Source organism: Amblyomma americanum, chromosome 10, assembly GCF_052857255.1.
Source record: "Amblyomma americanum isolate KBUSLIRL-KWMA chromosome 10, ASM5285725v1, whole genome shotgun sequence".
In the NCBI taxonomy this organism is placed as follows: domain Eukaryota; kingdom Metazoa; phylum Arthropoda; class Arachnida; order Ixodida; family Ixodidae; genus Amblyomma; species Amblyomma americanum.
In genome coordinates, this window is record NC_135506.1 from 101146499 (window position 1) to 101163047 (window position 16549).

At 46.6% G+C, this 16549-nt stretch overlaps 1 protein-coding gene across 1 annotated transcript; it reads left to right on the forward strand.

The window, feature by feature from the left end:
- Positions 1 to 1731: 1731 nt before the first annotated feature.
- Positions 1732 to 14383, forward strand: LOC144107739 (uncharacterized). Its single transcript, XM_077640890.1, has 4 exons — positions 1732 to 2272; positions 7208 to 7301; positions 13452 to 13602; positions 14143 to 14383. The coding sequence occupies exons 1-4, from the start codon at positions 2035 to 2037 to the stop codon at positions 14251 to 14253; spliced, it is 594 nt and encodes a 197-aa protein (XP_077497016.1). The 5' UTR covers positions 1732 to 2034; the 3' UTR covers positions 14254 to 14383.
- The last annotated feature ends 2166 nt before the right edge of the window (positions 14384 to 16549 follow it).

A 16549-nucleotide genomic window follows, 5' to 3' on the forward strand; every position in this document is an offset into this window, starting at 1 on the left:
GGTTATACAGGCGCCTCCACGAATAGAACGCTGTGCTCTACCGACGCAGGCCAGCTTTTATTCGCCCACAGGGTCGCTTTAAAGGAACGAAGCAGAATCAGCGACGGGCCATCGCCGCGGCCACACCTTTCGGAACGCTTCCGAGAAGCGGGTAGTACCGTAACAGCGGTTGAAAAACGCCAGCGCGCGCAGCTGTCAGGAGGGGGAGGGAGGTGGAGGCTGGTTCCTGCAGAGCGCGCTGCTCGGCGGACAGCCGCTTCGTGCGTGTCGTTCCCCGCAGTCGTTCAACGCAGACACCGCGGCATATGTGCGCCGTGCGCGCTTTGCGGACTCGGCTAAATATAAGCAGGAACGACCGCTGAGGCAGCGGCCCAGCGCTAGTGCACGTGCATATGAAAGTCGTCTGCCGGCGAGCGACGCTGCTGATCGAGCGCTTCAATTATGGCTATTTTATCTATTCGTTACAAATGTATTTCAGTCGCTTTAGTGCGCTTTTGTCTGCATTTGAGAAATGATACCTGCGAGACAGCTGCTCAGCATCTGTGTAATTATCGGCGAAGAGTGCAGGAGAAGGAAGTACCGCATATAGCCGCACATTACAGTACAAAGCTGACTATCCGGCGATCTGGTGACAGGAAAGAGAGAGAGAAACCAGTCTCGTGCAGCCGGAAAGTATATGCGGCCGGCGGGGCTCAATTTGTAATAACATTTACTGCCAGTGTACCGCACATTTAAATGCCCAGTGGCGTCAAAGGAGCTTCATTCAGAGCGACCGGGTTTCGGCTAAATACATTGCAAACTAGATTCGCATGATTTCGCGTTATGAGGACTTCGTTTAATGTCTCCAGCTTTGCTTTTTGCTGTTTTCTCTTGCTATTTTCCTTCAACCGAGAAATACAACGCGGGCACCCGAAACGGGACCCCGAGAGCGCGCTTTGACTGTATACGCTAGTTTGATAGAGCCCAGGTATGCCGCTGGTACCGGGAGGGGATCACCAGGCTTTTCTTAGATCACACCAAAGTGTCCGTTATATCTTTTCAGTTTTTCTCATATTATTTTCCTTTTAGTGTGACCTGCCAAGTGTGCTAATATCCATTTATGTGAGTACTTTGCCAGCACTAAACTGTTCCGGTGCGCCACCTCAGATTTTCTACATGGCGAAATTGCCGTATAGCCTGTTTTTTCACTTCCTTTCAACTAAAGTTTGTCCTCCTCAATACCTTTTTCTACTGGAGCGAGTTATGTATTACGTGAAAACGAGATACGGCAGCTTAAACAGCTTCGAATAACAGCGGTTTATCCTGCCGCTGAAGAAGTAAACCGCACAGAGTACACGATGGAGAATTTTAATTAGCAGTACATTGGAGGTCGACCCGCATACTTTTGATCGCAGTTTGCGCTTTAATATCCTGAAACGTTTAGGTGGTTACCCAAATCCAACTTGACACACAGCCAACATCCATTTCACACCGCGCCCAGTCCGTTTGGGAAAACGCATCGAGAGATATCCCCTGTCTTCTATCGCTCGCTCCAACGTCAATGCAATGTTCGGTCGGGCCACTGAGACCCGATGACGCATATACACGTCTCATACATACGGACCGACCGGTCGAACGTGGGCGCAAGACAATAAGCAGATGGCCGAAGACGGATATGTTCCTCGTGCGTCCGACCCGCGGTAGCCCACCTCGGCAGCAGCTGCGGCGTCTTGCACGACACCGCACGAAGGCAGAGCTGCGCTGGAGTTTCGGGAACGCTCTCTCGGAGCACGCCGATCTGACAACCAACTGCGCCGCGGGTCTCGCGCGAGCTACCGGCTGCGGTTTGCCATTAGGAGCAGCGCTGGAGCCAGACCGCGAGCGACGCGAGCGAGTGTGGTTGCTTCGGGAGCTCCTTCAAGCTCCCCTCGTTACTCGTTATTAGTTGTGGCGGGTGCATGGCGAGTGACATGCAAACGCTTCGTGTGCCATCGACCAAACGAGTGCGCGAAAGATATCGGTGACGCGTAGAGAGCGGATGTGTTTCCGGCGACCATGCTGCCTTGTTTGACGCCGAGGGGTGGTGCTGCGGGTTGTTTATTGTTTCTGTTCGCCGCGTCGCTAGTGCTGCAGCAACAGTGCTGCCTGTGCGACGATGATGGCTCGGACAAGGGGATTATCGTCGCTACTAAGACGAGCACGCAAGGTACGCTGGCTGCTGACACCGAACGGGAACCCGGATTCTGGGAGTCTTTCCGGACATACGTGCTCGGCGATTACAACGCAACCAGGCGTGAGTATTTAACCGGCGGCCAAACGCTTCACGCGAACGAGTAGTGCGTACAGTTGGCAATGTGCCAAGGCACAGAAAAGGCCCGAAGTCGAGAGACAAAGTGTGAGCAGCGCTTAGTGCGAGGCCCGCCAAGCTTATAGTGGCGATAACTGTGGGAAACCGTGATACAAGGCGATAATGTGGCAGGCAGTCAACAAGGCTAGTAAACGGGTACAGCAGCGGTCGTTTTCATTAGGTAGAGTTATCAAATGCTGCTACTGACGGTGTTGAGAAACTTTACGCATGTTTGTGCGCAGGACCAATCGTAAAAGCGCAATCCAGTGACAGATTTAATCACCGCTCGTTTCATTTAATAAGTTAAAGAAAAAAAGCTTGTGCAGGCTCAATCCTCGTCCGTTTAGGTCACTTGGACAGCCAACATTTTAATGGTCACTTGCAGCCATCTTTTCTTTTTTTTATGCGTATTTGTGTCTGCATTGTCCGTTGTGCCAACTGATTGTTGTGTCTGGGAACCACGCTCATGTATAAAAGAGGCTGCATCTGTTGCCAAATGGCTGTAGACTAGACAGTACGCAGCCTTACAATTTCTTTTTTACGTTTATTCAGACTTCACTCTCAAGAAAGGGGGGTAGTTCGCGCATGTCTCTAGGATTTAGGGCGTCTGAAATCCCGTTGGGTGCGGTTGATTACAGCTGGAATGTGGGTTGGCTGGTTTGGTGAATTCTGAATCTGACCAGAGTGAAGGGGTGGTCAATAGACATAAGAAGACATTTCAAACGCTGGTCTCCAGCAGACGTTCGCTCGTAAGCAGAATTCAATGAATAAAAAAATAAAATATACCTTAAAGAACGTTCATTAGAAGAAGGTGTTCTAAGCTTGCCGTTTCTTTATCAGGTGATAACTTTTTACGAGGCCGTCTGACGACATGTTTGTGTCGCGGTTCTTCTTACCGATACAAACACGTCCCGGAATTCCAGCAGGGAGAGATTGCTTTAAGCTAGAGGGCTGGTTATTTTTATTTTGAACAAGTGACTTTCCTGTACACTTGGTGATCAATAATTCAGAGAAAGCATTTACGGACCTCTTGCGGAGACGGGTGCAAAACGATTGTTTTATGCCTTAAGCACGGAAATTTTGTCGCGTTGGTTGGTGAATGACGTTACCACAACGACGTAAAATACCACCGACAAATGAGGAACCCTAAGAGAACAATGCTGAGTGCTTTATTCAGATAGTGAGCATAATGTCTCATGGAAGTGCGATTCATAGTTTCAGCGGCTCACAGTGACAATGACCACTGCGTGGAACAGCCATGAGTACTTTTATTCGGATGGTTGTTTTGCGGCTGAACTAAAAATGGCAATGAATAAAGAGAACCGGGCGCACTGCGGAGGTTTTAGAGCGTTAAGACAACGGGTGGACAGAACCACCTAAGGATCTTTAACCCCCGAGCCATTTCCTTTCCTCCAAAACCAATTTTCGTTTCAAAGTTCTCTACTGAGCTGGAGTACCCGGGCTCTATCTCGACCGCGGCGGCCACGTTTCGACGGAGGCGAAACGCAAAGGCGCCCGTGTACTGTGCGATTTCAGTGCACGTTAAAGATCCCCAGGTGGTCGAATTTATTCCGGAGCCCTCCACTACGGTACTTCTTTCTCTCTTTCTTCTTTCACTCCCACCTTCCTTCCTTCCCTTACAGCGTGGTTCGAGTGTCCACCGAGATATGTTGCATTTCACTTTTATCGAAATGCGACCGCCGTAGCCGGATCGAACCCGCGTCTTGCCGGTCAGCAGCCGAGCACCATAATCCCTGAGCCACCGCGGCGGCTTCTTGTCTGCAATGTGTCCAGAGGGAACTGCATGAAATGGTTATGCTGCATACAGTATTATACCAAGGTTCTTGGATGGAGTGTTGCTTGCACTCTCAAGCGTCTAAATGGCGTAGGCAATAAACGTAAAATGTGTCCAAATCTCTTTGAAGGGTGTCTTATGCATGGGATAACCTGAGAGCTTTCTTCACTGCGATGCCTTTTTGCTGCAGAAAAGCCTCCTGTAACAAACAGACGTCACACCATAAAATTTCCTTCAATAATGCTGGAGGGTCTTCATCCATATTTCCCGGACGTCTCACAGTCAGCTCTGAGGAAAGGGAGAACTCAGGCAGGCGCTCATTAAGCGCACAGACGCGAGAAGGGTCTTTCAAGAACACGGCTATACACTGCAGCGTTTACTTCATTCAAGTGTCTGAAGTGCTTCGTCACCTCTTCGCAGATAGGGTGAAGACCGTTGGCGAAACATCGTCACGTGCAGCATCTTGGGGTAAATTGGCTTGAGGAGTGAAGCAGCCTTGTGCATATAAATTGCTGCGTCCGAGCAAAGCAGCAATATCCCTCTACTCGAATGGGATGCAAAACTTTCAATGGGCCTTAACGAAATACGCGACGACCTCCGTGTTTCCTCTGTAACGTTTTATAGCATGCAGGAAAAAAGTCTGTTTTTTCTTCTGCTGCGAGCTTGGCCACATAAAAAAAGGGAAAGGAGGGGGGGGGGGGCGGTGAGGCGCCCGATAGCACCTTCAATTTCGTACGAATAGATCCAAGGGCACTAGCCTGCGATTTTATCGCTGATTCTGTGCAGTGTTCTTTCGCACAAGGGCTAAAGGTAGTTTCTGCTCAGAGTTGGATGGCACCTCGTGATTGCAGTACGTTCCTAGGAATCCTTTAAAAACTGAGTTTTCCAGTTTATTTTACACAGCGTCAACGACTACAGCTGCACAGAAATACGGGGTGAATGCATGATTCCTGCAGTCCGCAAGGGTATCAGTTAAAAACTGCTGTCTGGATGATGGGAGTAGTGTGCTCTGAACACTTGCCATGTGGGATGCAGTCCTTTCATGCTTTGTCAGGTGGTGCTTCTATTCCCACAGGATCTGCAGAGAGATAGTATAATGTAGAAAAACCATACAGCCAGCTTAGAAGCCACATCGCGCACGTGCTTTGACTGCACGTGTCAAGGAAAGCCCCGGACGAAAAACGCGTCATATATTTATCCCCAGAGACAAAACACCGTGCTCTAAAAGATGCATCGAAGTACGCCAAAAACTGGAGTGCTGTAAGAGACACGGCTGCCAAAACGATCAAGCGGTATCGGCGACTTCATCCAACGAGGTCCATACGCAGTGATACTTTTCCATAAGTCACCGCTCCTCCCCTTGGCCACCGATACCTCTCAGAGGGTTACCCGACTTGCCTGACGGAATAGTAAGGAAGTTTTTAAAGGAAGTAAATTAAAATGCGAGGAATAAACCCAAAGAATTCAAATATTGTCGCATAGAACACGTAATATGTCCTATCGTGTCTCAGCGAAAAAATAGGACCGCCGGTGTTTACAATCATACCCCGCCGCGGTGGCTCAGTGGTTAGGGCGCTCGACTACTGATCCGGAGTTCCCGGGTTCGAACCCGACCGCGGCGGCTGCGTTTTTATGGAGGCAAAACGCTAAGGCGCCCGTGTGCTGTGCGATGTCAGTGCACGTTAAAGATCCCCAAGTGGTCGAAATTATCCCAGAGCCCTCCACTACGGCACCTCTTTCTTCCTTTCTGCTTTCACTCCCTCCTTTACCCTTCCATTACGGCGCGGTTTGGTGTCCAAAGATATATGAGACAGATACTGCGCCATTTCCGTTCCCCAACAACCAATTATTATTATTATTATTATTATTATTATTATTATTACAATCAAAAGATTTGTTTAATCTGGGCCTTCTTTCATGACGCGTGGGCTGCCCATAAAATTTGGAAGGGCGTTCTTGCTTGCTTTTCGAATTGTCGACAAGGCACAGATTCTCTGCCTACCGGGTAGCAAGGAGTATAATGAGTCAATTCTCGAACCAGCCCACTCTGCGGTGTCTCCGTTTTCGGCATCGTTGAAGTCGCTGTCACGCTAACACGAAACTACTACGCATCCGCAGCCGCGTTCACTAACAAGAGGCCGAGTGGACTGAAGGGCTGTATGGTGTAGGAATCAAAAGCGCCTCAGTGTGGTCAGCGGCTGAAAGAAGATAAGACCGACACGAAATGAAAACGAAACTCCAAAAGCTCTCAAAAGTTCTTTTAAGAATGGACACCCGCTATAGGCATTTATAGGGGCAATCAAAACGCTCTAAATACGCTTCTCATGATAAACTGTGACACATCTGCAACCCAAAACTTGAATTTATAAAACCCAGTGTTTCTGATCCGGCTCGGCTCCTCCTTCAGGGGTGACTGGGGCCAGTGGCTAGCGTCTTTAAGTATGCATGGAATGGAGCAGGAGGCCGAAAGAAGGAAAGCGATGATGCGAAAGGCGCAGGTGAAGTAGGGAAGAAGGGGGGGGGGGGGGGGGGGGGTTAAGGCTGTGAGTCACGTTGTCCGATTGTGGGGAAGCGGTCAATGCCAACTTTTTTTCTTGCCCAGTCACCCCAGTCACCCCTGAAGAGGGCGGAACGCTGAGTATTTTAAAGTTTTTGGTTGCAGATTTGCCAGAGTTTATTATGTCTTCAAACTTAACCGGACAGGCAAATGTGTTTACATGTTTAGTTTTCAGTAAATATGCTTATCATTTATTCAGGCTCATATATTGCAAGGACGCGATATAGATACGAGAATGAAATAAGCATTCTGTCTAAAATCCGGTCTCTAGTCATGAAGCTGCACCACGCATATAGATACCACCAGAATTGCGGAGTGCAAGCAGCAGTAAGGGCATCAGGTAAGCGCGCTTTTTTTTGCCGTGCTCTTGATTCGCCAATGTGGTTACCAACGTGGCTTCGGTTAAAGCAATCCCTATGGTTTAAATATAATTTTGATAGCCCCCACAGACGTTGTGCCCCTTATATATACAAGTTATTAATGCGTAAAGTGCTCAACCACCCGTCGTCTTCTTTTCGCACGTGTGCAGATGACTGGCACCGACGTTTCTTCAACCGCTACATTCCACTCTTCGGCGTCATCACCCTCTCTCTGGTGGCGGTAGCCCTCTGCCTCAGTTACTGGTAAGCGCATGACGTGCATGATGCAAACACGGAGTAGCTCTCCGAAGTTTACAAAGATCGGAATGCGAGTAACCTGGTATATTCTGCTTTGCTCTCTTTCACCGACACCACATAATACTGTGTGTTCCATCTAAGATTTTCCACAATATTTAAAAGTAGCCTTTCTGAGTTAGGACAGCGTTTTTTTTTTCGGCATAGCATTGTCAGCGGTGTAGTACATCAGAATAAAGCAATGACGTGCTAACTAGCAGGCTCTTTAATTAGTTTTAATAGTTAAATTTACAACGATTACTCTTAGGCTCCTTATTTTCGAGAGGCGTGTAGCCTACCGTAAGTAATATTCGTATTAGTTTTTAGAATTTCGAAAGCACAGTTACCCTCGCAGCTACGGCTCAACAAATGTTTTACATCGTGCCAAATGCATGTGCTATCGAGAGCTTGCAGGCAAAGCAACCTCTCCAGTGCACGTAACTTGTCGAAATAGCCAACATTTGTTGGGCCACAGCGCCGAGGGTAAGCGTATTTTTGAAATTCTAGAAACTGATGTGGATACCACTTACGATGGGCCGCAAGCCTATCAGTAATTAAGGAGTCTAACAGTAATAGTTGAAAAGTTACCTATTCAATATTAGTTAATGAGCCTGCTAGTTAGCACGCCTTAGCTATATTTTGTTCTAATGTACTACCCCGCTGACAATGCTATGCCGAACAAAGCTCTCTTCTAACTCAAAAACCAATTTTTAAAAATTGTGTAAAGTCTTGGGTGAAACCCCCTCTAAAAGGGTGTTTCGTGGAAGATTTTAAATAATTTTCAAAAATAGGCTTTTGGGGGTAAAAATATGGCTTTTGCGGCATAGCATTACCACTGTCGGCGGACACCGGCAAGCCGGTGAGTTATTTTAAGTAGTAAGCTGGTCAACTAATTTCTGCTAACTAACTTTTTAACTATCACAGCTAGGCAATTGGTTGCAAATAGAGATTTGTAGTCGGCCGTTTCTAGAATCAATTTCTAGAATTTCGAATACCCGGCTATTTTCGGCGCTGTGCCTCGAAAAAATTTGACTACATCGCGCCAAAATTCACTACATCATGCCAAAATACATGGGCTTTCGAAAAGCACACAGGCAAAGCAATCTTTCTAGCGCAGATAATTAGTAAAAAAACAAATTTTGTCGAGCCACAGCGTCAAGGGTGATCACGTTTTCGAAATTCTGAAAACTGATATGGTGATTACTAAATACCAGCTACAAAACTCTAATAGCAACTAGACGCCTCACTGTAATAGTTAAGAAGTTTACTATTGTAAACTAGTTACTCAGCTTAATACTTAAAGCAATTCAGCGGTTTTCTGGTGCCCGCCAAAACTGGTAACACTATGCTGAAAAAAGTCATCATTTTACCTTAAAACCTATTTTTGAGACTTACTTAAAGTCTACTCTAGAACACCCTTTAGGACGAGGATGGACATTGTTTCTTTGCTCGCCTTTGCCATCCTTTGTGCCTATATTTTCGTGAAACCAGTGAATGTAATGCGAAGTGACATAGCTGAAGTTTCTGCTTGAACAAGACAACCTCAGCGGCAGTCTTAAATGCCAGAGTTGCGTTAATAAGATCGGTCGAGGCGACACAGCTGTCAGCATGCGTCAGCTAGCAGTCACAAATGCTTTCACAACTTTGATCCATCAGAAGGTAGTCTTCCTGTTTCAGAGAAATCGCTGCCTAAATTCAAATATTAGTATTCACATTGCCGGGTCGGAAAGTGCCAAGAATCTTGGGGCTCCATTTGCAGCATCCAGTTCTTGTCATCTAATAGGTAACCCAAATAGGCATTAAGGGTAAGAATAAGTTTGTTCCCGTGACAATAGCTCTCTGTAGTGCTTCGCATAAAAACGAATCTGCTTGGTCTTGGATCTTGACCGCACAGAGGTAAATTTTCCACGGACCCCAGCTAAATCGCCACGCTTGCCCAAGAAATCAGAAGTCAGCTGCAGCACGCAATGTTCAACGCGCTTGCATCACGTCTATGTACGGCAAAGGCTGCAATAGAAAAACAGCTACGAATGATCTACCCGACAACTCAAGAGAAGGGGGCATCTTGAAATAGGAAGCAACCTATCGGATAATAAAAGCGCACTGGTTAATTAACAGTTATATGCAAAACTTCTTCTAAATTGAAAGCTTGCAGCGAAAACAGCAGTCGAAGTTTCACATATCTCTTATTAACATATTTCTTGACTCGACTCATTACAGTAATTCCTTCGTATTACTTACTTACAATATTTGCTTTATTATATGTACTCTCAAAATCAACACGAAATTATATTTTTGTGCGCAGAATACTAGGCTTTGTTTTCGATTACATTCTTTTAAAGCGTCGCTTATTCCTTCTTAAACCTGCCTATAAATGTTTTGAACGGGAGAGAAAGCTTCAGGGCTAGTCGGGGATGCATGTTGTGAAGACTGTAGTAACGGTCGTTAACGTCTTATGTATCCTGTATTTCGTCCCTCGTCCACTTTTTGCGCTGCCTTCTTGACAAAGGTTTTGCACACTTTGATTACTCGAGTGATTACCTATTACGAGCAAGGACCATGCGACTGTCACAATATGTATTAGGGTGATGGCGGTGCGCCTCAATTACGACGAACAACCGCGACCTCACCACTCGGTTAGAGCCAACAAGGGGACGCCTCAAACTCCCCCCGATGAAGAGGAACTCGCGCTACATGACAGCGCGGCGTCCAAAGGGCGTCTCCCAACTCCCATAACCACCGCCTCCAGTAAAAACCGTGACGACATCCAAGAAACGGCGTAATTAAAATCGCAGTTAATCATCGACCAAGCGACCGCCGACTAGCTACAAGGTGACACAGACTTGCGTGTGTGTTGGCTGGCAAAAGCGTTTAAATGTGGATCCAGAAGCGTGGTTGGCGCTAAGAAGGGAAAGATTGAAGGCCGAACTATACTGTACATGGTGGCTGACTGACCTCCAATATTAGGGATTTAAGAAGTTTCAGTAACAGCCACGTGGCATGCCTTGCTCGCAGACAGCGGACAGTACATTCCTCGCCCACGTGTGCTGGGTTAGTTTCTTCGCCGCATCCTTAAATCTCTCCAACAGATTGGAGGGGAGGAGGACGACCTACCACTCGTTGCCGTCAACGCTTCAGCCGACATGTTGCCCCTAAAGCAGCTCGTCGGCAGCAAGGGCCCTGGAAAGGACCACATAAGACCATACTGGAGAGCTTGCTCTGCGACAGGGTCATCTTTGAAGAAACAGACATGAATAACGGACTTTTTAAAGACAAAAACGCCACTTTTGTCTGACTTCGTATTTTGGGCTGTAATATGACAAGTCAGTTCACTGCGAACTTCGGTCACAAGGAACAAAACCCGTTCGTCGTACGAGATTCGTTATAAGTGGGCTCGACTGTACATGCAATGCATTGTCTAATTCGTGTAGGTTAAAAAAAGTGCTTTTATAAAGCTAATCTGCGACGAAGCTCAGAGCATTTATGAAAGTTAAAGCTCAAGCTTATTGCTAAATAAAACATTGTCTGAAACTGTTTATTATTTGAGCTAAAAAATAGGCAGTTTTTTTTCTAGCTCTGTACGGTGGCAGAAAACCCGAGCCATCGTAATCGATCGGGGCTCCTGGTAGAGACAAACATGAACTAACGGCATGACCTGAATTGCAGCTGATACGATTTTTAACAATCAGCGTATTCAGAATATGTTGGCGGGAGCCTTCCTTGAAAGGACGCCATATTAAAGAAACATTAAGAATCCCTCGCTAAAGGGGATATTCAAGACAGCTAGACATAAGCACATGTGGTCCTGAGAGCAAAGCAATTCTATCTGTTGGAAGCCTTCGGCCACAGCTGTGGATCTCCAGCTGCTCATGTTCTGGCCACAGCTGAGTGTTCTTCCCCTCGCTTTTCGCGTGCAGTCCTTGTAAAGTATTTCGCAAATATCGCGGCACGTGCAGCTGAAGGCGACAGCAACGCTGCTGGTTCAGTTCGTGGCGAATGTTGGAAATGGAAGCAACGTCGTTTCTTACGAAAACAATTTTCCAACTTGACAAGAGCGTGCAACCAATTTAATCATGTGCCAGCGTTGCAATGTCATAAAGAGAGGGGTGTTAAGGACGTCACAATTCAACGAGAACGAAGAGAAGTGCTAGCGAAGGAAAAAAATTGCATGTGAAGTTCAGGCACATAAAAAGCATCTGTTTAAATTATGTGCATTCGTAAATTACGTTTTCCAAATGACGCACTTTTCACTCCTGGTCGGAGAGCATGCAGTCGAGTCCACTTATAACGGCCCAGTTATAACGAATGCTCGCTTATTACGAACGAGGCTGTTACTACCGTCAAAGTATGTATTAGGACAATTGCATTGCATCACGGATACAACGAACACCTGTGGCTGCATATCTCGATTACAGCGAACGTAGAGACGCTATGAATTCGGCCCCCTCCGTAGAAAACCATCGCTTGCAGGAGCGGAGACGCGGAGCGCTTCCTAGCGTCCGTGTCACCCCCCCCCCCCCCCTCCCCGCCGCCGTTCATATGCAAATAACGCGGCGAGCCATAAAAAGGAAAAACAATAAAAAATTGGAGAGAAGACCTAAGCTCCGCCTTAAGGACATGACGCAATAGCGTAGTGGATGATGGTTTAAATTCTGAGCAGTCTGACACATTTTAACGCATTTTTCATTTTTTAAATTGTTTCACTTAATTAATTGATCAATTACAGACCCGAAATTTCTTTAATTAGCATCATCAAGTATTGACTTTTCATTCTGAGCATTTTTACTTCATTGAACTTTCTTTTTTTCAATTTGTTTCATTTTTCAATTCCTTAATTAATCAATTAATTGCAATAATTTCATTAACTCGTTTATCACACACCAATCGATCATTAATCACTGTAACCACAAATTAACTATTATGCCGACGGCTTTTCGACTGAACGAGCTGTAAACGCTGTCTCGTAATAAATCACAAATAATAAATACGGGGCGTATCGAATGCCGACAAAACTTTTTACCAGATGCGGCCGTCAGAAAAGCCCGCCTCAAAAGGCGACTCCTAGCGCTGGTAGGAAGTGCAGTAGTGTTCGCGTCAGCGGCTTTCTGTGCACGATCATGAACGGCGGCGACCGGTGGCCGCCGTTGGTCATCGGGAAGACTCGCGAGGCGCCGTGCTTTGGGAGCTACTGCGAAATGCATGAACAATTGCTCCCGTAAGGCAGCGTTTAGAGACCCAGGAACAATGAAGTACGCTGTTGAACCTCCCTACATCGGACGCACGTAAATTTGTGGCAACGCGTCGTCGATGTGCAGCTGGCCCGACCTGATGCCGCCTTGGATGACTTCGTTGGTGCTGGTGATGACGCCTACATAGGAAAGCCATACAGTGACGAAAATTATAGCGCGTGAAGTACAATAATTCTGGCACTGCCAGGAATCTGATGAGGATGATGACGAGGAGGCCGACGCACCACCTGCTGTCATGCAGGAGCGCTTCCTCAGCGATTAGTGATATAGCACCCCCAAATCAAGGGTGTCAACGAGGAGCTTTGACCGTGCAGGAGAGCTTAGAAAGCGCCGCAATAGGGACTAGTTTCAATAAGCAGACGGTCGTGATCGACTCACCCACTTCTACCATGTATTTATGGATGTAACGTGGGTCATCCTCTTACTGCGAGCCTCGGATACAACGAATGTAATCCGTGCGACCTTCAGGCTCGTTATGTGGGCGCGACTGTAGTACAGAGCCCTTCGACTTACGGCGTTGCCATAGCCATTAGCCTCTCGAAAAGCAAACATTACTACTTTAGAGACAATGTGCAAAGGGATATTAGCCAGAGTTAGTCTTCCTACTAATCATTGCTCGCGAGTACTAGGGGGTGCTGTTATTCTTACTTTACCCAGTTACGGCTAAGACTGCAAAGTACTAGCATGTCGTCTCTGTAGCACCATAATGTAGACAGTTGCTGTCCGGTAAAATGGCCAATCTTCGAGGACCCTGAAGAGAGAAAAAAGGGAGGTGGGCGCTTATCCTATCTGTAGAAGTAGATTAGACTTTTGGGTTTCGCTGGGTTACATCCGATTAGATTAGAAATATGTGACTTTCTATGCGACACAGGTGCCAGGACCGGAACTCCCCGGAGACGGAGTCCTCAAGGGCGCGCCTCGAGGAGATGCGACGCATGCAGTGCGGGGAGAGGGTGGCCATGTACTCCATGCCACCTCCTCCCCCGCCCAACACGTTCACTCCCGCAGACTACGCCGCACACGTGAGTCGGCGCGCGTGTGAGCGCTGCGCACTTTTGACGGAGGCGCATAGTTTCAGCAACAGGAAGGGGGGGGGGGGGGGGGGGGGGATAAAAACGACCGTGCACTATGTCTCCGTATCTTATCTTCGTTTGAGACAAATACAGATACAATAATGGCTAGCCAGGCTAGCTGGTAAAGGCTGACCATGAAAACAAAAAATGTGTACAGCTAGCTGTGCACGTAACCACAAGAGGAATCGTAACCGTCAATTTTCACGTAAGAACGTGTTTTGTTATTATTTTTCGATTGAAACTGAAAATGGTTTCGAACGTTTGTCGTTGAAAGGAAAAGTATTTAGAAAAAAAAACAAAGTGTGCTTCATTTCGTAGGGCGAGAAACGACACTTACAGCACAAGAATGTTTAGCGCGGCCTGCACACTATACTGATCAAAGCTACTTGAGCATTTTTTTATAAATGTTTCAGGACGAAGCCGATGCGCACATAATTATTCAGCAAGCGTATTACGTTGAGGCGGTGACGCTATTTTGTTTTCTTTCAGGATTACTATCGGTTCCCGCCACCGCAGTACAATTACGCCACATTCGAAACCAGAGCTCCACCCAATGGGCCTCAGCCTTCTGCTCCACCACCGGCCTATCACCAACGGTGACCCGAGGCGTTTAGGGTTCGGCGAAGTGCTGCTCCATGGATTTTTATGCAACACAGAGGTTGCATGCTGTTGCAAAAAAAACGACAAAGAACATATCCAAGTACCGTTATATAAAACCTGTTTTCCTCTACAGGATGGCTGCTTCCATGCAAGCGAAGAAACGTTGGCACAATGGCGTTGTGTAGTTTGTGTCCTGAAGAGTTGGTCACATGCTTTCGCGTGCCGTAAATAACTGTCGTGAGACAGACGCACAACCTAGCACGAATGGCGCTCAGCGATTCTATATGGACGCTTAAAAACGCTTCAGAACTCGTCCAACGACTCCAATTTCAGAACAACTCTTTTGAAGTGTTTCAGAACTACTGCTTAGTTTACTGGTCTGTAGTTGGTGGAGTATACGCTGCACGAGATGTCTCCAGTGATTTCGATAATCCTCTTAAGTCATCGGGGATGTCAGCATATTTTCAATGTCGAAGATCTTGGAGGTCGTCGATGCGTCATTCGCCTCTCAGTGAGCTCCTGAATGCGTAAGTACTGGTGCTGCAATTACTCTGTTTGAAAGCTTATCAGTTTCAGTGGCCGAATTGAAGCTGGTTGATAAGCTAATAAACAGATGCACCTGAATCACTATGCGGCGTGACTTGTTCTTCATAGAAGCGGTTTTACACAGCGCAACACACAAGACAAGAAAGAACTGGCACCACGAGCGCTGATTAACAACTCATGTTTATTCCGCTTTATACGAAATATATAAGGAAAGAAAGCGCCGCAAGATGAAAAGAAAGATAAAATGTGACCTGGAAAATACATGGCACAGTGAACGCCTACTTACACGCTGTTACGGAGACAAATAATCAATTTACTTTTCAAGCAATCTAACAGATGTTTTGCTGAAGCAACTCTGACCCCTAAGCCTGATAGCCATCGCCTCGAACACCGCCCTTGCTTTCTGAGATTTGTATTTTTTGATTACCTGTGTGCTGCTCAACAAAGGTACACATTTCCTCGGTTCTTCAATTCCGTAATATTAAAAACAGACCGCAGCATTTATTTCTACTTGTTCAAAAGAGGAATTGAATGATGCCTGTTGAATTGCCGGCGTAAGCTGACATAAAAGCTTAGCGAAATCGTGCCAGCGTGAGCGCAGGATATTTAACAGCAAAAAATTCGTTTATTTCAATCATCTCTGGAAATATTAAAGACGCTGCGTTTGGTTTTCAAAATTATCTTTTTAAAGAACAAGAAACTCTTATTTCTATCCTTTTTTTCTGGCACCATTTTGTACTATCAAGAAATTTTGGGGGAAAAAACTAGCAAATTCCGTTTCTTAAAATTTCCTCGAAACGGTGCACATTTGTTTTCTTCCAAATTTGATAAAAATTTTCGGAAAAAGAGAACAATCTTGAATGCCCTTATACGAGTACTTTTGCGAGTTGTCGTTGTAGAAATAAGAAATGGTCAAGGCCGTCTGCTACCAGCCAAATTTTTATTTCGCGCTGAAAAATGAAACTTCTGCAACTTCACATTGGAAGAAGATCGGAAGTATTTCTTCATCACTGTTCTTCAGGAGCAGTGCAGATTCCGCCTTTTCTAACGCACTGGCAATCTGAAACAGGCTTAGCGCAGGCTACGCAACCCAAGGGAGCCAACTATTTCACGCTCACGTACGTTTGTCTGTATTGCATGAAATGCAGAAATAACCTAAGCCTGCTTCTCTGCCAAAACTGCTTCAAGACCCATCACACGAAGTAATTAAGAGGAGCAGGTGCTATACGTTCTTTCGTCTGTGAGATTAGGAGCAACATCTCACCGTGCGATTGCAAATGAAGCTTTATTTTTCTGGCGCAATATTTATGTTGTATTATCCACTTTAAAACATTGCAAAAGTGTTCAGGTGGCCCAAAATCAAGGTAACATTCTGGGCTGTCAGTTAGTTAATACAATACCTCCCACCCTGTCCTGCTGGCCAGCCTTCCTTATCCTCCATAAGCTTGGCTGACAGCCACAGAAAGTTGCCCCTAGACGCCTGAGCAACAACACATTCGAAGGCAGTTCTATGGTTGGCTCTCTGGCATGCGGTTCTCGTGACGATCTAAAAATGTAACCAGTTGCATGACTAAGCTGTTCGGCGAAGAAATGGTTTCAAGACACTTGTCGCTGGCCCCGGGCCAGCTCTTTAACAGTGCGACGCCTTTTCAAAAACAGAGCTGTCGCTAAGCGCGACCTTCGGCGCTCAACGCGATTGCTATAGGCGCCGCTGCGGTCGTCCGTTTTCCAAAGGCGCGCCGCCCTTCAC

Coding starts and splice junctions, on each gene's coding strand:
- LOC144107739 (XM_077640890.1), top strand. CDS start 2,035: ATGCTGCCTTGTTTGACGCCGAGGGGTGGTGCTGCGGGTTGTTTATTG. Junction 2,273..7,207: donor CGATTACAACGCAACCAGGC/GTGAGTATTTAA, acceptor GCACGTGTGCAG/ATGACTGGCACCGACGTTTC. Junction 13,603..14,142: donor CCGCAGACTACGCCGCACAC/GTGAGTCGGCGC, acceptor GTTTTCTTTCAG/GATTACTATCGGTTCCCGCC.